This window comes from Miniopterus schreibersii, assembly GCF_964146895.1.
Source record: "Miniopterus schreibersii genome assembly, chromosome: 8".
Classification (NCBI taxonomy): domain Eukaryota; kingdom Metazoa; phylum Chordata; class Mammalia; order Chiroptera; family Miniopteridae; genus Miniopterus; species Miniopterus schreibersii.
This window is the reverse complement of record NC_138109.1, coordinates 25,359,478-25,380,386: the sequence shown is the minus strand read 5'-3', so window position 1 is coordinate 25,380,386 and position 20,909 is coordinate 25,359,478. Positions and strand designations below refer to the sequence as shown.

At 55.1% G+C, this 20,909-nt stretch overlaps 1 protein-coding gene across 7 annotated transcripts in view; it reads right to left on the bottom strand.

Annotated features, from left to right (window-relative positions):
* The window catches only part of PTPRF (protein tyrosine phosphatase receptor type F), an 84,399-nt gene extending 64,130 nt beyond the window's left edge, over positions 1-20,269 (bottom strand). For 3 of the 7 annotated variants that reach the window (XM_081144069.1, XM_081144074.1, XM_081144075.1), the window contains exons 1-3: positions 20,079-20,233; positions 13,454-13,530; positions 6,481-6,616 (exon numbers count right to left, since the gene is read on the bottom strand). In XM_081144069.1, coding sequence (XP_081000195.1) covers positions 6,481-6,589 — 109 coding nt within the window. In that variant the 5' untranslated portion in view covers positions 6,590-6,616; positions 13,454-13,530; positions 20,079-20,233. Of the gene's footprint in view, positions 1-6,480; positions 6,617-13,453; positions 13,531-17,857; positions 17,993-18,667; positions 18,842-20,078 lie in introns of those variants that run through there. The other 4 variants (XM_081144070.1, XM_081144073.1, XM_081144071.1 and 1 more) reach the window with 4 other exon arrangements.
* Positions 20,270-20,909: the final 640 nt, after the last annotated feature.

The window sequence follows — 20,909 nt, the reverse complement described above, 5'->3', positions numbered from 1 at the left end:
ATCTTTCTGAGCACCCCAGGGCCCAGTGGGCTCTGGAGGTTTCATATAATTTTTAAGCAAATCACTCACATTTTCTGAGACTCCATTTTCTCATCTGCACAATGGTGCTGGTGACAGGGTCTGTGCAGACAAAATGTGGTGGGCCTCGCATGAGGGCAGCCATCACTCTCCTTGGCATTGTCGGTCTTAAAACAGTCCCAGGAGGTAGGCTGTATCATCCCCATTTCTCAAATGGAGGCTCAGGAGGTTAAATAAAGGACAAATCGCACAATGATTTGGGGGGAGAGCCAGGGTTTGATCCAGCGTTCCAAATCCTAAAGTTTGGGACTCATCTGACCGCTCTTGACGTAGCTAGAGGGGGCAAGGGCGGCTGCTCAGAGCAGCCTTGGTAGGGAAACACACAAGCCCGCTGGGGACCAGGGTGGCATGGAGACAACACAAAGGTTCAGGAAGCCTGTTTGTCCCACCCTCTCCCAACTGTCCTCTGAAGGAGGCTTTAGGCTCCCCCAGTCTGCAGTTGTCTGCAGAGCCTGCACCTTTCACTTAGGTCCTCAGGCAGGACTCTGCCCACGCAGGCTCCACCAGGGCAGGGGGCACCTCCTGTCCATGAATGCACACTCTGTGCCCCCCTCCCCCACACCTGCCCTGCTCCTGCACTGCCACCACATCAGCCCAGACACTGGCTTCTCCTAACTGGACCCTCCACCAACCTAACAGGCAGTGTCCCTGCCTCTAGTCTTGCCCCCTCCAGTCTATTCTTTTTCAGCAGCCAGGGTGAACTGACAGCCTCTCTCCCCTGATCAAAACTTTCCAAAGGTCTCGCGCTGCTCTCAAAACTTAAACTATCATGGCAGACAGAGCCCTGACAGGTCTGACCCCAGAGCCCTGGCTTCCCATCCCCTGAATATGCAATGTCCCCTGTAGCCTCAGGGCCTTTGCATAGGCTGGTCCTTTGCCACAAACCTCTTAAACTACTTCTTTACCCACTAACTCCTATTTACCTTTCTGAACTCAATTTAAAAATGTTCCACAGGAAATGTTCCTCTGTCCCCTCTGTCAATGTCCCCAGCTCCATTAGCTCAGTTTCTGGTTTAAAGCTCTCTGCTAACTCCACCTGCTTCTCTCATAGCACTGCTCATGGTTTGTTATGTATGTGTGTGAGGTTATCACTTTTTCCACATTTTGGGGACTACTGAATCACAGCTGCTTCCCCACCTAGGATAATAGCCCTGGGCAGGCAGACACCATGCCTCCCTTGCCTCCTGCCCTGCTGCAGTGCCCAACCCACTTCCTGGCACGCAGGGGTGCAGAACAAATGAAGGAGAGACAGACAAGAGGAGGCCTGCAGAGGATGCAGTCTGTACCCCTCACACACAGGGTGAAGGCGCCTCCACCAGAGAGAAGCCTGGGGTAGAAATCCATCTTGGCTCCTGTATCAACGTGTCTGCACAGAAACCAGAGGCTGGAACCTGCTGAACCAGAATGGCCAGGCAAGTGTGCCTGGGGGTGGGGCGGGGCCTCAGCGCCAAACAAAGAACCAGAAACTGGGGAGTGGCATTCAGCCAGGTATGGGTCAGGAGAGAGGAGAAGGGGAAAGGCCTTAGTACTATGTAGAGGCTGGACTGGGCCCAAGGCCTGGGGCCACGGAGGAGGCAGAACACCCCTTGGAGTCTGGAATGGGACCAGTGCCCCGCCTGGCCACCCACCCACCAGAGTCTGGCAAGACTAGCAGTGCAGCCCAAGCCCAGTGCCGCCCAGGGTCAAGTCCCTCCCTTCACTCTGGCCTTGCTCTGGTTTTCCCCAACACCCCCTCAAATCCCCCTTACCCGAGGGCACTTCACATAGCATAGAAACCAAACCAAACTCCAGCTCATCCTAGTCCCAGAGCCCTGCCAAGCCCTCTCCCCTTTTGTTCACCAGGCAGACCTTTGAGTAGCAGAAATCTGACCATATCTCTCACCAGCTCCAAACCCTGTTTGTCTCCCCAAGCTCCTCCCCATACTTGCTCCTGTTAATCTCTCCAGACTCACCTATCTTGACTTTTTCAAAAAACAGCATCTGCCATGGGCCACACAGTGCTCTGAAACATAGCTCAGCCCAGGTGGACTCCCCATAGCAACCCCATAGCAACCCCCCACCCAGGCCTGCTTGGACAGGCCAGGCCCGTGGGCACCTCCTTGCCTTTATGTGTGCTCTGCCTCTCTCAGGTGTCCCACCCCCAAGCCTGTGGGAGCCTGCTCTGTATCCAGAAGACTTAGGGTTTCCCATCCCAGCACCGATCATCACATGCCAAGGTGACTGGTCAGGTCCCAGGCAGGTGGATAAAACCAGGTGACTTGACCACTCTGTCCAGTGCTGATCCAAAGCTGATGTTCAGTGAGGGTCTGAACAGAACTTCTGAGACCATGCTTTCTGTGCAACCAGAATGTGATCCCCTCAGCCTGACCCCCTCTCCTACCACTGGGGAGGCCCAGCCCTTTGGGCAGCAGCAGCCAGAAGCATGCCCTGGGGCTCTCAGGCAGCATGAACTGAGAAACTAAGCAAGGTGGGAAGGAGTGGCCTATGGAGGGAAACAGCGGGCTGGCTTAGTAGTGGGTGGGCACACCCCTTAGGGGCCAGCCAAACTGGGCCACCTCCAAGGCTCCTCCACTGGAGCCTCACTGCTATTTTGTGCCTTCCCTGCGGAGTATCCATACACACCACACAAACAGCAGACGGAAGCAGAGAGCAGACATGCAGTAGCCAAGGGACTGCCAGGCAGGGGAGGGAGCTCCTGGAGAGGTGATTTCCCAGGCCCTGAGCCGCCTAATGATCTGGGGACCCATTAGTGCCAGCTCCTATGACTGCTCCAGCCACCCCACCCCAAGCCAGCTCAGAGACAACCCTGGGTTCTTGGGGACACACAGGGAGCCCTAGGTCCTGGTCTCTGATGGAGGGAGCACATACGTGCCAGGTGCCTTGAACAGGTGACCTCAGTTAACCTTTCCAGGTAGGAGTGATTAGCCTCATTGTGCAATAGGAAAACAGGCCCTGAGAGAGAAAACAACCTGCTGGAAGTCCCACAGAGGGCAGAGTCTAGACGGGACTCCAGGACTTCTCTACCTATAAGGACAGGTGGGAGGGCACTGTAGAACTGCACGTAGCACCCTGCGTGTTCCAGCTCCACAGGCTCTGGTGGGAGGGACAATGATATGACAGACACATCCTCAGCTACTCAGGCCTTTGTCCCCACCCACCACCTACCCCTCCAACCATCAGGCACCCTGCTCTCGGCTCCTAAGTTTCCAAATAACTGGGCTATAACCAGGGCCCCACACTGGGACCCTGGTCATGTGGTCCTACATCCCTGCTTGTCCCACGTGGTCTGGGGACAAATTGGATCCTACATCCCTTGAGCTCCATGGAGGAGGCCAGGCCCATTTTTGCTTCTTCCTCCAATCTCATCTCATTATGCCATACCCCCATTAGCAAATGCTCACTCACCCTTCAGGGGCACCCCTCTTCCAGGAAGCCTCCCAACCCTCCTCCCAAGATGCTGAGGTCACTGCCTCTGTGCCAGTGAGCTCCCCACACAGCACCCGCAGTAACAACCCACACTGCAGGTTCCGAAGGCGGGCCTGTGTGGATTCATCCCATCCAGACCTGACACGCATGGCAGATCAGCAGAAACCTCTTCCTGCTCAGGACCGCCTCTGGCTCCACAAGCCTCCCCCTTGAGAAGCCACAAAGCCCCAGGCTGGGGGAACTGCCCAAGCCCCGAGTGCCTGGGTGCCCAGGTCTCCATTGGAGCTGACTAGGCAGTGATGATGGGGCCTCTGGGCTAACTCTGGCAGCTGCTTCTCCACCCCCCTTCCCTCTGCTCCCCTCAGAGGCCAAGGCCCCCATTCATTTGTCTCGTTAAGAGGCCTATAGAAACACATTTGTCCGCTCCGCGCTTCACTGCTCCGGTCGTCAATTCTCTGGGGTGCCTGCCCTACCTTTTGCAGCAGCCCTGTCCACGACTGCTGCTCACCCCTGGCTAGAAGTCTCCCAAGCCCAGCTCAAGCCAGGCCATGACAGGGGGACAACCCAAAAGTATGTGTAGTTTAAGGCAGACCTGGAAGACAGACCTGCCTCCCCCGGCCAGGTCACCACAGCCCCAGCCCAGGCCCCTGTCCCATGGCTCTCTGCCTGGGCGCAGAGCCCAATTTACAGTCCAATGGAACCGGCAGACCCAAAGCAGATGGTCACAATCATGCAATTCAACAGAAGCATAGGAATAAGACATGACCCAGGCTCTTGGAGGAAGTGATGTCTCCAGGTGAGCAGAAACTGGTTAGGTGGAAGGGATGGGAAGAGTGTTCCAAGTAGAGGAAACAAGAGGAACAGAGGTCTGGGAAGAATGTGAGCAACTAAGAGAAGTCAGCACGGCGGGGGTGTGGGGTAGGGGTCAGAGTGCAGGATGAGGTTAGCAGACACCTGGCAAAGCAGGGTCTGAAGAAGGGCTAAGACCCCTAGGCTTGATCCTGAAGGCAACAGAGGAGAGTGAGGGGTTTTAAACTGTGGGTGACATGATCAGGATTTCATTTTGCAACATGACTCTTACTTTGGAATGAAGAATGGATTATTAGAAAAGAGACTGGAGGCAAGGAAGCTATCAGGAGGCTATTGCATACAAAAGCGCAAACCAGAGCTGAGGGTGGCTTGGGTGAAGGGAGCAGAGATAGAAGTGGATGCATTTCAAAGATATTTAGAAGGTAGAAACAACAGATCTTGGTGATGGATTGGATGTGGGGTTTGAGAGGGAGGAGGCTGGGAGGAGTCCCAGGTTTCTGACTTGGATGGCTGGGTGGGTGGTAATGCCATTCGCCAGGAGAGAAAACAGGAAGACGAGCAGGTTTGGGGGGATGAGAGTGAGGGGTACAGGTTGGGGCATGTTGGGTGTGAAGCGGGGGAAAGGCAGTTATTCTTCCAGGATGTGTGGACTCCAAAAGCCCAGCTGGGCGGTCCTCCCACTGCCTTCAAGCTCCCTGTGTGAAGGTCCTAAAAGTGTCCAGGGTGGGGGTGGGGGAGCAATGTCCAAGGGCTACTGACCACACCTAACTCTTGACAAGCCTTCACCTCCCTGCCAATGTGGGAGTGACACCCGATGACTTCTACCCCAACCTGCCCCTACAGGCTCAAGTTCTCTCCAACCAGGCCTGGAGATCACCCCCCCCCAACCCCACCCTACTCTGGCTTGTCCAGCCCTCTCATTGCCAGCACCTCAATGCTCCCATTACCCACTACCCACATGTCCTGGGAGGAATACCCTCCCCTCCCTCTTGCCCTTCTAGCCCCACCAGGGCCCAGCAGGGAGGACAAAGGGCAGGAGCTCCAGTCCAACCCCTCTCCAGATCTAGTCCTGAATAATTAATGAGCCATTAGGAGAAAGGGCCTCGGTGGAGCAAGGAGAGAGATCTTTGCCTAGAGACTTGGGGGGGGGGCTGTGGAAAACCCTATGGTCTGCTGACCCCCAGGGTGACCCCTGGGTTGGCCCTTAGCCACCTCTGGGCTCACAGCAGGCTAGGAACAGCCCCTTCCCCCAGGGACCTTGGCTCCGACCTCGCCCCTCCCCCCCAGTGTTCAGATTGGCTAAATCAGCCCTGTGCCCCGCCTCCCACCAGCAACCAAGCAGTGGTAACCATGGTGACGGGGCGGGCTGCGGCCAGTCTCACAGTGCCAGGCAGGGGGAAGGGCAGCAGAAAAGGGACCAAAGTTCGGAGTTGGATCTGGACAGGGGACAATCCCATCTCCCCCAACACACATACGAGGGTGCTGGAGCCCAGCTTCCTCCTGCCCAAGTGCAATCTTCCCCAGACTCGTGGGCTGAGGGCCTGGGAGAGGGGGATGCCCCTCTGCCTTGAAGATTCAAGGGAGAGGGAAAGGAGGCACTCAGTGTCTCCACACCCGAGCCTTCCTCTAGCCCAGGGAAAGAGCTATAATGGCTCTGCCTTCTGAGCCCTCCCTGAAGCTGTGGACACATGTGGCATCTCATTCCCACATCCATACACGTTCTTTGTGCATCACCCCGCCCCCACTCCCAAGCCAACCCCCGTCATGGCTCACTTGTGTCTTCTGCCCAGATCTGCAGTGGCGGACAAAGTACACGCCTGAGCATGTCATCCAATGACCACATGAATCCCGGACATGTCTAACCCCCAGCCCATAAAACAGGGTCACGCTCAGACATGCCCAACCCTGCTGTGCCTAAGGGACAGGCAGGCATTCCACAGGATGCACCCAGGAAGTATGGGGCTGGGGAACTACTTGGATGGGGGCTCTGCATGTGAGGGGCTCTCTAGGACAGAAGAAGGTCTGGAAGGGTATCTAGCCATCTGGTCTTTCCTAGCAGCTGGTCCCTACTAGCAATGTCCCTACTGCCCACCCATCCTAGAATCCTGCTAGCAGGGATATACCTTTTGACCTGGGAGATCCTACACTTTGAGAGGTCAGACTTACTGTCTCCATAGGCGCTTGCCACCAAACCAAACATCACGAGTGCAGGCACAAGGGGCACCATGGTCCTTCCTAGGGCTGGTTCAGAGGCCATCCAGAGCGCCAGCACCATGGTCAGCCACCGCTCAGGACAAGCTACCTGTGATGGAGAGAAAGGCAAGCTCGTTAGCTGGTATCCACCAATGTCCCTACTGCCCACCCATGCCACCCCCTGGCCTTACTCACCACCCAGACCCCTGCTCGTCCTCACTGACCATCCAGAGCCCAGTTCAACAGCCCCCTCACCCTTGTACTGTTCAATGATCACCTTCTGACCTCTATGAATACCCGGGATCCTCACTGATCCCCCACTGACCCCCAAAATAGCCCAATAGTCACACTATAGGGGGAGAGTACAAGAGGCCTTCAGGTCATTCCCTAAACCTGAATAGGGGGCAGGGGACTACTGAAACCAGATGGTGTGCAGGGATGCTCCATCCCAGATCCTGAGTTTCCAACTCGCCTCCGTAAGGGGGCAGGGACAGGGAAATGGGGTCAGAGATACACAGAGACCAAACAAAACAAGACAGAGAAGAGATCAGGGAGAAGTTAACAGACTCGACCAGGCTAGGGACTCCATAGCCCCTGGGGCAACCTTGTTCCCCCTCCTCTCTCAGCAGGGAGGGAACAGGCAGGAGGCCAGACCCCACAGGCTGAGTGTAGGCCGGAGCAGAAACTTGATAATGGCAGATAGGACCCAGGTATCAGAGGCTTGAAGTCAAAGCTACAGCCTGTCCAGGCTTGCCAGGACACACTCTTGACAAGTTGCAACTGCCCACCTGACTACCCTCATCCTACCCAATTCCCATGGCACCTTCCTATTCCAAAGGGAAACTACAGGAAGGCCCTAGTGGCCAGGAACGGGGGTGTTGAACCCTAGATTCAACCCCACACCTCCTCTGCCCTTGTCCCAGCAGGGGCACGGGGGAACTTCACAGAGCCACACACTCAAAAGTGCCACCCACACTGAGACAGGAGCTTGTGCGTGGGGAAGGCCACATTTGGGACTGAATGCCTCCACCTTTGCTCACAAGGCTCCTCTCCTGATGTTCCCTCCTCACTCTGCCAGGCACCTGAGTGAAGCCTTCAGCATGGTCACACCATGCAGTACAGATGCACTGCTTTCACGGCCCAGCCCCAATGGGGAAGTCCCGAAGCCTCTTCCATGTCCCCCACACAGAGGGCACACCAGTGCCCACCAGCTTTGCTCATGCATTCCTCTGTGCAAGAGCTGGCACATAAGTCCCTCATTGATACTCTAAATATGCCATGGAACAGAGGGGGGAGTGATAGTGAACATACCTCAGGACCCTGCAGTGGGACCCATGGACTCTGGTGAAAGAGTCGTAATCAGAGCTAGGTGCCAGCTGACCCACAATGATAAGAAAACTTGCAAGGAGGTGACAGGACTGGTGAACACGAAAGGACAGGGCTGAAAGATGGCTCTGCTCCTTCCTAGAACTTGAACCCTAGTCTCAACTGAGACAAAGGTCATGAGATCAGAGGACAGAAAGTGAGCAAAGGTACTGGGACAAAGCAGGCAGGACTGTGAAGAGAAACAGGGGCTGAGCACAAAGGGAAATGGGTGGGAGATGTCCTTTGTCCCAGATCTTGCCAAAAGTCTAAGACAGGGGCTGAGCAGCAGAAGGAAGTTGAAAGAGGTATGGTGGGCACCTAGCCCCACCTATATCACACACGGGGTTCTGCTCAGTGATCACAGAATTCAGGTGGCTGAGACCAGGAGAGAGGGAGCCCCCACAATCTTGCCCTTCCTGCATGGCCAATCTGGGATGGGGGTCACATATCACAGAGCCCTGTCTGGGCTTGTTCATCATGGCACTGGGGTCAGTGGTGCAGCCAACAACAGAATTCAATGCCCCAGCAGACATCAGGTGGCAAAATGCCCAGTCAGGCTGTCATGGGGAGATGGTTCCCTGACACAACCATCCTATGGCCCCTGGTACAGATATCACAGCTCATAGCTCAGTTGAGTGTTGCACCAAAGGACAGGGGAGAGGGGCCTAGTACAAACATCCTGGGGGCAACAATACAATATTCACAGAGGTTTAACCTCAGGTATAGGCAGGTGGTGTAAACCCCTCAGTGTAGATATCACAGGGACTTAACCCTCAGGAACATACATCTTGGGGGCATAGCTCCTTGGTACAGACATAAAGGGGATGAAACTACATAGACCAGATATTATGGAGGTACAATTACACAGCACAGTCACCCTGAAATGTAACCCCCCAATACAATCACCACAGAGGCTGCCTTGGTACACACAGCAATGTAACGCCCAGATGCAGACATCACAGAGGTATAGCTGTCTAGTCCAGACATCAACATAGTGTAGAGGGTCCAGACATCATGGGAGTGTAGCTGCCTGATGGACATTACATGTGTCTAACTCTCCACTTCTGTATCATAGAGGTGTCACCCCTGTTACAGACATCATGGAGGTGTCAGTCTCTAGTACCAATTCTGAAAGGTTGTATGTCCACAATACAGCCATCATGGGGGGATAACTCCAGAGCAGACATCATGTGGGACAATCTTGGGTGAGATTCTGAGCACAGGTGTCAGAGAACCTGGGCTTCTGGTAACCCCACCCATATGTGACAAAGACAAGTGGCCCTTACTTCTGAACTCCAGTGACTCTCTGTGTATCTGGGCCTGGGGTGTTCATGACACTGTTCAGATCCAGAAAGCAGAACACACAAAGTTGAAGAAATTGAAAAGACATTTCCTCCCCCAGAGAGCTCTCCCAGTGGCCCATGGACACAGGGATATGACTGCCCCGGGGGGGGGGGGGGGGGCACAGGAACACACAAGCATGAACACATTCTTGGTGAACTAAGACGACCACGTAGCTGTCCGGGCCAGGGCTTCTCCCTCACCAGCTCCTAGCATGAGCAAGCTGCCCTCCTGCCCCAGACTCTGGACACAGAGCCTGTCCCATGTCAGGTGGTACAGGCCACTCCTAGCTCTAGGGCCCCCTCATGAAGAGTCCCGGATCCTCGGGCTGCCCCCACTCCAGAGTGCTCAGGGTCACCTTTGGGGAAAAGGTGGGCAAGGAACAGGGAGGTGGGATGATGCTAGCCTTGCTGGGGTTGTAGAGAGAATCTACTGAATCCGCATGACAGTGTTGGGAGCAGAGTGTCCACTTTCGCCAGCACTGCTGAGTGAGTCTGGGCTTTTAACGCCTCAGGTGAAACACCTGAAAGGCCTGAACACCTGCACACTCAGGCGCATCTCTGAACTGCACTGTGGGCCGTTCTACCAAACCGACATATTTGGGTAGGAAAACAACTCCATATTGTACAATGCTGTAGAATATAAGTAAATGTAATTTTTCTACATTCAGAATGGTTTTAATATACCCTTTTTCTTTGCTATGTCAGTGTAAAGCTGCCAACTGCCCTTTCTTGGGAAGAACTGTCCTTTATTCCCACATTTTGTCCTTGGTGTTAAAATGTCCTTTCTTGTATGAAATGATGGTGATAGTAGATAGCAGTTATTTTTTAATAATGTCCTTACTTGGTAAAATAAAAAATTGCCAACCCCATGCCTGGCCCCCAAGTATTTTGAAAACTGGTTTGTGAAATCAAAGACCCTGGGAGTCACTGCTCTGAGGGAAAAAGGAGGAGGCACCACACCAAGCCAAAGGACTCAAATACAATCGTCATGGAAATGCATGTTACAAAGAGGTCATGGCACCTCCTCGCAGCCCAGGGTAACCACCCCTGTCAGCCTGGGAGCCCCACCCCCAGAGACCCTGTGCCGCCAGAGATGGGAGGGCGGTTCCCCGGCTAGAGCACAGCTGGGATCATTCCGACCTCCTCATGAATATGCAAACACAGATTGATTTGTTTCCCTTGGGCACGTGTTATTATTCACAAATATTAATTAATCTCCAAATACCACCTGTTCCCCCCTGCCTCCTTCCCAGGCCAGGACCCTGGTCTCCAGGAGGCTGGGGACCCAAAATGGACATCAGCAGGAGAGGTATCCAGGGCCCAAAGGAGCTCTGGCCAAGGGGAGAAGCTGGTGTTTGACCAAGAGGAGCCTGAAGGCAGGGAGAGCTGGAAGCTGTTCATCTTCTAATCAGCGGGCAGCTAACCAAGCCCTTTTGTCACGTCCTGGACAGTTCACCGCGTGGCACTGCAGCAGCGGCCACGGAGGCGGAAACAGGCTTGTTACACTTGGGAACGGAAAACCAACATGTTTCCAACTCTCACCAAACCAACCGCCGAATTATGACCGGAATAAATCACAGGATCAGCCGGGACCCTGACCCTGACTGCCTTCCTCTTCCAGCCAGTTGGCCAGACTCAGTGAGCACAGCCAGGAACAGCCTGCCTGCCCTCCCACAGCTGGGACCCCTACCCATCTGCAGCTCTCAGCTTCTCAGTCTCCCCTGAGAGTAGAGAGGGGATTAGAAAGTGTCCCAGGGTCTCTGGGGGGAATGAGAGCACAAGGTCCAGCAGAGGCTTAGCTCCGGAGGCAGGCCAAGGGTCCAGCAGAGGCACCTTCCTACAGCTATAATCCCTAAGCCAGCAGCCCTTGGTCTCCTTCCCCGAGGCAGCGGAGCCTGCCCTGGGGTAATGCTCACCAATGCAGGTGCCTCGGGCCTCTGCACTCGCTGCCCTCTCTGTTGCAAAGTGCCCTTCTGCCCCCAGCCACCTACTCACACTTCAGAACTCAGCTCAAGTGGCCCATCACTGACAAGCTTCCCTGACTGGCCCTCCCGTTTTCCAGGTTTGTACAGATTAGTAAAGGCAACAAGAGGTATATGAGCCCAGTGGTTATCAATCCAGGGTGATTCCGTCCTTTGTGGGACATTACATAATGTCTGGAGATATTTGTCAACACTGAGAAGGGGGCTGGGGAGCAGGTGTTACTGGCATCTAGTGGGAAGAAACAAGGGATGCTGCCAGACATCCTATAATAAGACACCAGCCCCCCCCAACAAAAGATTATCTGGTCAATGTCAACAGTACTGAGGTTGAGAAACCCTGATGTAGACAGCAAGATCTTTTGCTGACGTAGCCTAGCACCTGCCCTGACCCCTGCCTCAAAACCCAGTCCCCTATGAGTGCGCTGGGGCCCGCACCCAAGGAGGCCTCAGTCTGACTTAACTCTTGAATTAGCTGTCTCTGGGCCTCAGGACCTCAGATCATCTTCCTCTTTACCACAAGTCAGCCTTGCCTCCAGAAGTCAAGCTTTATAGCACACCCCATCCCTTCACACATGCCAGCAGCGAGTAACCTCCACAGGGGGTTCCACTTTCAGGTGCCTTTTCTGGTAAGACTGGGCTCTCAGGTAGGTAAGAGCTGAACTGGCAGGTAAAAGTATATAAGGTATTTCCACACACACCCTCCCCATCTGACCTTCCTAACCTGTGAGAAGTCCTTTCCTGCTGCAGCTTCAAAATAACCTCAATGTCCATCTCACCACAGAGGACCTGGCCCCCAGCAGATACCCAGTACCCACTCATTTTCCTCCCCTGCCCAGGCCAGACTTCTCTTCCATGCCCTCTTCATTCAGCTCCTGTTCAGTGAGCCCTGCTGGGCCCTGAGCCAGGAGGCAGGGTGATGAACAAGGCAGTCTTGGGCTCTGCCTTCAAGGAGCTCACAGAGGATGGCCTGACAAGATCTGCCCCAATCCCACTCCTCCTCCAGGTCCCATCTCAGCAATAGCACCACCATGACCTGGTCACCCAGGGCAGCCAGTCATCCTCAAAGTCTCCTTTTGCCTCATCCCACACACCCAGCTGGTCAGTAAGTATGAATCTGCTCTGTACCCATCCCTACTGCCACCATGTCAGTGAGATCTCGTGACCACCCACCTCTTATTTTATTTATCTTTTTAAATTCTCACTGGAGGCTATGTCTAATGATTTAGAGAGAGAGGAAATTCGAAACATCGATCGGTTCCCCCCCACCTCCCCCCGCTCCATACCCCAACTGGGGATTGAACCGGCAACCTGGGTATGTACTCTGACCGGGAATCAAATCTGCAACCTTTTGGTGTACGGGACGATGCTCTGACCGAGCCACCTGGGCAGGGCAACCACCCACTTCTTAAGTGCTCACAAACCAATACCCCCTTTTAGATCACAAATATGCAAATATGATCGTGTCCCCCAAGCACACCTTGCTTGCTGCTTTATTCCACAGTAGACACACAGTGTTTCGTAAGTAGATAAAAGGATGGGGAAATGGATAGATGAATGCACAGATGTTGCTTCTCTGATTAAGAGCCTTCACTGTCTCCATGTCACCCTTAGGAAAAAGTCCAGAGTCCTTAGCCTGAAATCCAAGGCCCATCATGCTCTGACTCCAACCTGATTCTCCAACTTTATTCCCTGCCATTCCAACCCACCCACTTGTGCTTCTAGTGGAAAGAAAAGAGAAGTGGACCTCAAGGAGACTAGGAGGAATGTGCCCCGGATCCTATGGGTACCCTACTCCTACTACCACAACTGACAGTTGATGAGAACAATCTTTTCTATAGAAACACGGTGAATGGAAAAGCAGACAGATCCTAGAATGTCACCCAGAAGCCTATTTCACACCTACAGCAGCTGACAAGCTGTATATCAGTCCTCACCCACCTCCATCATCCATTCCGGTCAGAAACCCGGGCAGCATCCCTGACACCTCCCCTTCCTCATGCCCACATTCAATCCTTCACCACGTCCTGTCTACTCCACCTCACTTAGAGCATGTGAATCCCTTCTCTCCACCTCTATCACCCCCTCCCTGGTCCAGGCCTCCGTCATCTCTCGGCCACATGCACGCTGGATCGTATCATGCCCCTAGTGACAACCCTTCTATGGCTCTCCACCAGCCTATGTCAAAATCCAAGCTGCTCAGCCTGGCCCACAGGACCCCTCTGCGCCCCTGCCCCTGCACACTTTGATCACACTCACCAGGTCTTTGCTTGCTCACACCAGTCACTCTTGGACAACCAGCACTGAGGGCAGGGCACCGGAGTCTCTGCTCCTTCCTGAACAGAGAGGAAAGGATGAGAACATCAAGATTTCCTTACGGCAGAGTAAGTACTGACACAGAAAGACATTCAAAATTTGCTGTTTGGGGGTGGGGTGGGGTGGGGTGGAGGAACAGGTTATGGAACTGTTCATAAAGGACGATCCCCTTCTAGTGAAAATGCCCATCACTTCACTCACTCACTCTCTCATTCGATACTCCTGAGCACCTACTATGTGCCGGCTTTCTTCCAGTCACCCAGAATATAGCTGTGAACAACACAGACCAAGTCCCTGGCGTCAGCAGTAAAACTGTGTCTAAATTCCTCAGCATAACCATCCAGCCAGCGGAGCAGTTGGCGCGGCCCACCTCTGCAGCCCCACCTGCCCATGCTTCCTTCCCTCCTGCCAGCCAACTGCAAGAACTTCTCCTTCTGATCCTCAAATGTGCCACATTTCTTATAGTTTTCCAACCTATGCCACTGCCTGGAACTCACTAGCCGCTTTTTTCTAGCCAATTACCCCTCATATCTCAGAGCCAATGGTACTTTCTCACATGATGTCCTAGACTACATGCTGGGCCTTGTGGAGCAGTGACCACAAATGTGATGATTTATTTACACATTTGCTGAATGGTCGCTGAGTCACACCCATAAGCTGGGTGTGTGCCTGGCCCAGCTCTGTCTCTCCAGTACCCAGCAGAGAGATGGCACATAGTAGGTGCTCCATCAAGGTTTGCTAAATGAGTGGATGAATGCATGAATGAGTCCACAGAAAACAGGCCAGCTTCGAAGAACCACACCAGCATACATGCAGCCTTCAAAGAAGCTTTAGAAGCAATATTTATTTTTTACTTTCTGCTTCTCTATAATTTTTAAAATGAAGGTGTGCCCTGGATGCCTCCTCCGCTGGCACACATACAGCAACAGAGCCTGGCCCCTTCTACCAGTGTGGGCACCATCCTGGGTGGGGTCAGGAGCCAAACATGCTCACTCCATCTCATCATCACCTCACCACAGCTCAGCCACTCGGCACCACTGGTGCCCACTATACAAGCGGGCTTCTCCTCAGCCTCCCATTGCCACATGCACTTCGATACCCACCCCACACAGCAATGCCATCTTAGCTCCTCCCAAAGCTGAAGCACAGATTGGGGCTCAGGGAGAGTCCTCACTGGCCCAGGCCAGACCCCTGCACCTGGGAATTGTCCTCACTTGAGACTGACCACCTTTGCCAACACGGGGGATGTCCTAACTGACTGAAGGCTCACTAGCCCAGTACCACCTGCACTGACCCTGTGGCTCTCACCCTCTCCTGCCTCCATCACCTCTGGCCCCCCAGAACCAATAGCCGTAGGAATCACTCAGGATGGCTCCCCTCCCCCAGACCACTGAGTTTCTCCACAAAGTTCCCAATGGCCACTGCTCCTAGCACACAGGCTGCCAGGCAGGTCTGGCCAGACAAGCCAGCTTCCTGTGTCCGAAACTCAAAGGCCCATTTGTCTGGGGACACCCGCGGGGCCTCCTAGTGCCAGATGTGAGGTTGTTGGCTCTACCCCCTGGGGCAGAGGAGCAGAGTCCCAGGCGAGAACAGGGAGGGTCCCCCACAAGCCAGCAGGCACACCAAGAGCACTGGGCCTGGTGTCTGGAGACTGGACCTAAACTGAGCAGGAGCCACACCTGTAAAGAGGTATGCGCCCTACATGTCCTGGAGGTGGTTAGAGAACAGATAAAACAGGCATTTGGAAAGACCCTAGAGCACACAGATCAGCATCAGGGCAGGACTCTAGGACAGCACCTGGAACCACACCAGTCTGGATCAAACTGGCTTCCAAACCACCTAGACAATCAGAATCACCCCTCGGCATCACCAGAACCACTCTATACTCAACCTGGGACGAGCCCAGAAAAATCACAACTGCTGGATACACCCAGAAGATCAACTAGAAACTTACTCAGAAAGAGCCTGACTAGTACTGGATACAAGTTAGAAATCTCTGATTGGCACCCAGAAAGGCCTCAGAAGGGCTGAGGTTGGCAGCCAGGACCAAGACCAGGTAAGAAGGCCTTGACACCAACCTGCGGCTGGCCCCCAGCAGGGCTCTCCATCATGGCCTGGCAGTGGGACCAGGAACAAGCTGAAATCTAGAGAAGCACATATGCCCCTCTGGAGCAGCCCTCAGGCAGCCCCTATGGCTGCACCGGGAACAGTCCCCAGACGCAGCAGTTAAAACACTGCTGAGAAGCAAAAACCATTGTTCTCAGATTTGGAGGTTGGGGACACACAAAGTCCTGGTGCATCTGAACCTCAGAGGCAGATGCAGGAATAAAGAACCTCACTAGATGCCCAGGGTCCAGGTGGAGTGGGGGGAAATGGTCAACTGAACATGCTGAGGCTGCCCCTTCTCAGAGTCCCCTCTAATCACCCCAAACAAGGGGTCCTCTTTCTCAGGGCCTCTTCCTCTAGTCTTCTCATATCAGCTGATCCAAAGGTCAAAAATACCTGAGCAACCCCATAAACATGAGGGATGAGATCTGGGCACTCCCTTTGCTGAGCTCCCCCAACTTGCTAGCTTAAGCTCAGAATTGCAGCTACTTTAGGTGAGCACGTGCCCTAACCTTAACAAGGTAGTTTGTGAAGCCCCCCTCATTCTGATGGGGGTGGGTATGCACCACCCATGTTGATCATGACCACAGTAACAATTGCTAACACTGGCATAGTGCTTACTAGATGCCAGGCCCTGTCCTAAGCACTTGCAGCATATTAATTTTAATCCTCACAACAATCCTGTAAGACAAAGAATTTTATTACCCACATTTGACAAATGAGAAGACAGATTCAGAGATGTTACTTGCTCAAAGTCACACTGCTATTAAGTGGAGTTAAACCCCAGGAGTTAGAAACTAGAGTCTGTGCTCTTAACCACTGAGTCTGTCTTCTCTTGATGAGCACAGCTCTACATTCATATAACTCTCCACTTTTTCTCTGGCCCAGACTTCTCTCTCAAACTCCAGATGCTCACACACTCAACCCCCTTCTAGATGTCCCCTCACCCCATCCCAACCTCAAGTGCTACATATTTCAAAGGCAGTGTGTCTAACCATGAGCTCATTATCCACCCCCCAAATCTACCTCTCCTCCCAAGTCCCTAGCTCTGTGAAGGCCCTACTTCCAGGAACTTGGACCCCTTCCTCTTCCTCACCCAACATCCAACAAATCATCCTGTCTTAATAAATGTGCCTTCTAAATGGCTCCATGCTACTACCCTATCCAAGCCACCATCATCTCTCACCTGACTTACCTGAACCCTCCTCCTCACTGAGCATCCTACCTCCATCCATTTGCCATAGCCACAGAATCCTCTTCCAGAAACACATCTGACCATAACACACTCCACACCCCCACCCCAAGCTTTAACCCTTTGGGTCTCCCTTCTGTGTTCTCAGGGTAAAGTCACAGCTACTTAAGAGGGCATTCAAGGCCTTCTGTGATCTACTGTATCTCTGATGCCCCACAAGTAACAAGATCTCTGAGTCTTCATTCGTACTGTTTTTTTTTCCTGCCTGGAATACCCTTTCTGCAATTGGAAAACTCCTATTCATCTCTCAAAACCCGATTCAGACAGCCCCTTCTTGGTCTCCTCTGGGACTTCTCTCACTTTGACCTCTGGACTCTCCATTGCCTTATCATACTGAACAACCTCAACCTTCTAACCTCAGCTCAGGATTACAGCTGCTTTAGGTGAGCTAATGCTGAGTTCAACCTCAGTAGCTACTAAGGGGTGGTGGACTGCCTCTGCTACACAGCTGTTAGTCCCACAGGAAGCAAGGCAGCCTGGCTGAAAGTGCCTAGCCCAGAGTTTGGCACACAGTCAGCAATCAATAAGAGGTTACTGAATTGCTCTGCATTCCCATGATGCAATCTGTTCCCCCAGGGACCATGAGCTTCTCAAGGGCAAGGCCCTGGCTTCAAGCTTGGTCCAAGCCCACAGCAGTGTCAGTCCCACAGGAAGCAAATGCCACTGCTGCTGATGCACTACCACACAGTTCCCTTGCATTCTCACAACAGCCTTGGTACCTGACCAGGGTTGGATTAGCTACCCCATTTTACGGTGGGTAAAGCTGAGCCTCAGGGAGAAAGGGAGCTCCTCGAGGTCTCAAGCTGGAAAGTGGAAGAGCCATATTATGTGTCATAGCCTCTGTGGAGGAGGTCTGGGTCCTACCTCCCCCTGATGACCCTCAGCAACGGACCTGCACAGTTTGGGTGAGAGGAGAGAGTGGGGGGAGCACAGATCGCCAGGGCCAGCAGTTTGTTGCATACCAATACGATTTCCAAGAAAAGTTTTACCCAGTCTCCTCTTACTGTAGCCCCCGCCCAAACTGCTTCATCAGCACTCAGATCCAGTCTCCTCTCTCAGAAGACCCGATACCACATCCACCCTCACAGGGTGCACACAAAGCTGAACAGAGAGGAGGTCAGGAGCTGCAGGGGGGATAAAGACAGGGAGGAAGGAATATTAAAACAACTTCCTTGTTAAAGGAAAGAAGAGAAAAGAGGAAGAACAGTGGAAAAGAAAACACAACTACAGAGACATTTCAAATGATAAGGGGAACGTTGAGCAAAAAAAAGGAAGTGTGCATGAAAATGCACAAGACTGGGAGTGTGTACACACCCCTCCCTGGATGTGTACAGTGGTGCTGAGAGTACAAGCACGCAGTGGTGGATGGCACGCAAGCACAGCAGATTTCTGATCTCCGGCTGCCATGCAGGCCCAAGTGTGCAAGTGTGAGGGCAGTTAGGCAAGTGGATGTATGTATGTGGGGGATGAGCTGAGGGGGGTGTGAGTGTGTGGCTGTGCCTGGGGCTGTGGATGTGGGGGGGCTGTGCTTGGGGAGTTACACCTGCTCCTTGAAGTCCTAGGCTCATTCATATAATCAGTGAAGAACCAGGTTTTTCTTGCTCCCTGAAGCAAGAGTTAGTAAGGGGCCAAACATAGAATTTCCTGAGATTTCCTATCAGAACCCTCCTCTTGATCACATCAGATCCCTGCTGCCTCCCAAAGAATCCCTCAGCAGATCCTTTCCCTTCTCAGGGGATTCCTCACTATCAAAGACCCCACTGGAAGCACCACCCAGGCTCCTTTTCCAGGCCTCTCACCACGATGCACTTCCTGGATTCTCGGCCAGATCCCGCACCAGGTCACTCTGGATCCCTGCCCTTGTCTGTTCAGGGCCAAAGTGGAGCCTTTATCACCGACACTCAGCAGTCCAGCCTCCAAGGCTCTTGCCTTGCTGCCCCCAGGGGAATCCAGAGGATCCCCTCACACTGGCAACCTCCCTTCCATTCCACAGCTGGCCCAGGGACAGGGCTCCCACTCCCCAACCTGTTCCACCCAGGGGCCCTGCACCGGGGCGGGTGGGTGGGGAATGTAGAAACGGGGAGAAAGGCCAGCCCCTCCCCCACCCTGGCGTGGAGGAACCAGAGGGGCAGCATTCCACAGAAATGGGGAGGGGGCCTAGCAGAGGAATGCGGAGACTGGGTCAGTGGGAGACTGCGAGACAGAGACACCAAGAGACCAGTGAGAGACACGACAGAGAGACCCAAGAAGGGAGACTCAGAGGCGGGGTGGGGACCACAGCAAGCCCTGGGGGGGAACAGAGAGACCGAAGGACAGCAGAGGCCTGGGGAGGGAAGCAGAGACCCTGAACGGCCGCGGGGGGCAGGGGGGGTTCGGGAGGCAGTGACACAGGGAGACAGAGACAGAGACGCTGAAGGGCAGAGACAGGCCGAGACGCAGGAGGAGAGAGAAAGAAGCCGAGACAAACGCGGCGCCGCGAAGAGGGCCGGGGCACACCGGGACGGGACGGGACGCGGCGGCGACTGAGTGAACTTTCCGGAGCGGGTGCGAGTGGACACGTCCTCCGGGACAGGCTGCTCCAGGGCCTTCGGGGCGCCGCGCCGGGCCGCGGTGGGCGCAGCCCGCCGGCCCCTCCCCAGCCCGCGCTGCCCACCGAGGGGTGAGGGTTCCCAACTCGCGCCCGGCGCACCCCGGGACCGCACGTGCGCCGGGGCCGCGTCGGCTGCGGATCCCCGGCCGGCTGGGAGGGGGCGCCGCGCGGCGGGGGCGCGGCCTGGACCCACCCGGCCGGCGTGGCGGGGGACGGGAGGGCCGCCCCCGGAGCGCGCCCGCGCCGGCGGAGGGGGCGACGGGGCGGGGCCCGGGAGGGGGAGCGCAAATGCAGAGGGAAACTTTGCGCTGGGGGGGCGGGCTGCGGCTCAGGTGCGGCGGCGGCCGGGCGAGGAGGGGGAAAGCGGCAGGAGCCGGTCGGCCCGCGGCGGTGGGGGCGCGTCTGCCGTGGGGGTGAGCGCGGGAGGAGGCGCCGGGTTTGGGGGGGGCGCTGAGCCGAGGCTGCGGGCGCGGCAGGTGGGGGTGCGGCCCGGCCTCGGCGGCGCCCCAGCCCCCCGGGACCGCCCCCAGCTCCGCTGGGTGGACGCGGGAAGAGGGCGGGGGGTGTGGGGAAGGAACGGATGCGGAGGGGACTGTAGGGGGGTCGGGGGGGTCACTCACCGCCTCTCCAGGGGCCGTCGGTCCGCATGTCCCCCCAAGCCGCTGGGGCCGCTGCTCCCTCTCCTCTTCTGCCGCCGCCCCTGGGTCCCACTCCCGCCGCCGCCACCCGAGCTGGAGCCGGAGCTGGAGCCGCCGCCTCGGCCGCCGCCGCCGCGCCCGCCGCTCCCGCGCCAGCCACAGCCGCGCGCCCCCGCCGCGCCCGCGCCCGCGCCCGCGCCCGCGCCCGCGCCCCTGCCCCGCCGTGCTCGTCCCCGGCGCCGCCCCTCCCCTCGTGCACTCTCGTTCCGAGAGCCCGGAGCCCCGCAGGCCCAGGGAGGCCGCGGCCAGCCCCGAGTGTAACGCGACTGGAACCCCAAGAAGGAGCGTGTACAGACCCAAACGCCCACACGAAGTCCAGGTCCTATTAGTGGTTCCCAGTCCTAATACGACTCCCATGTTCCCCCATTTCCTCCCTGTGCAGGTCCAAGCCTAATACTGAGCCCTGACCCGTCAATATTGAGTTCAAACACATGAATCTGCCCCGAAATTGGCTCAAGTAGTGATTTAAATCCGAAGCCCCAAATTGAGCCCATATACCAATTCTAACCCTAAATCTCCTTACCACCTCCGACTATCTAAGCTTTAAGCTTGACAGTGACAGCAGCGCCAACCCTGGTCCTTAATGGACCTCAGGGCCAATACTGAGCCCCCATTCCTGTATGAACTCTGAAGCCCAATAGCTACCTTGTTATGAACCCCAGTACTCTCTTCTGAACCCCAAACCGAAACTCCAATCCCAATCCCAAGTCAATGCCAACACACTTCCTGAATTGGGATGCCCAATTCCTAAAT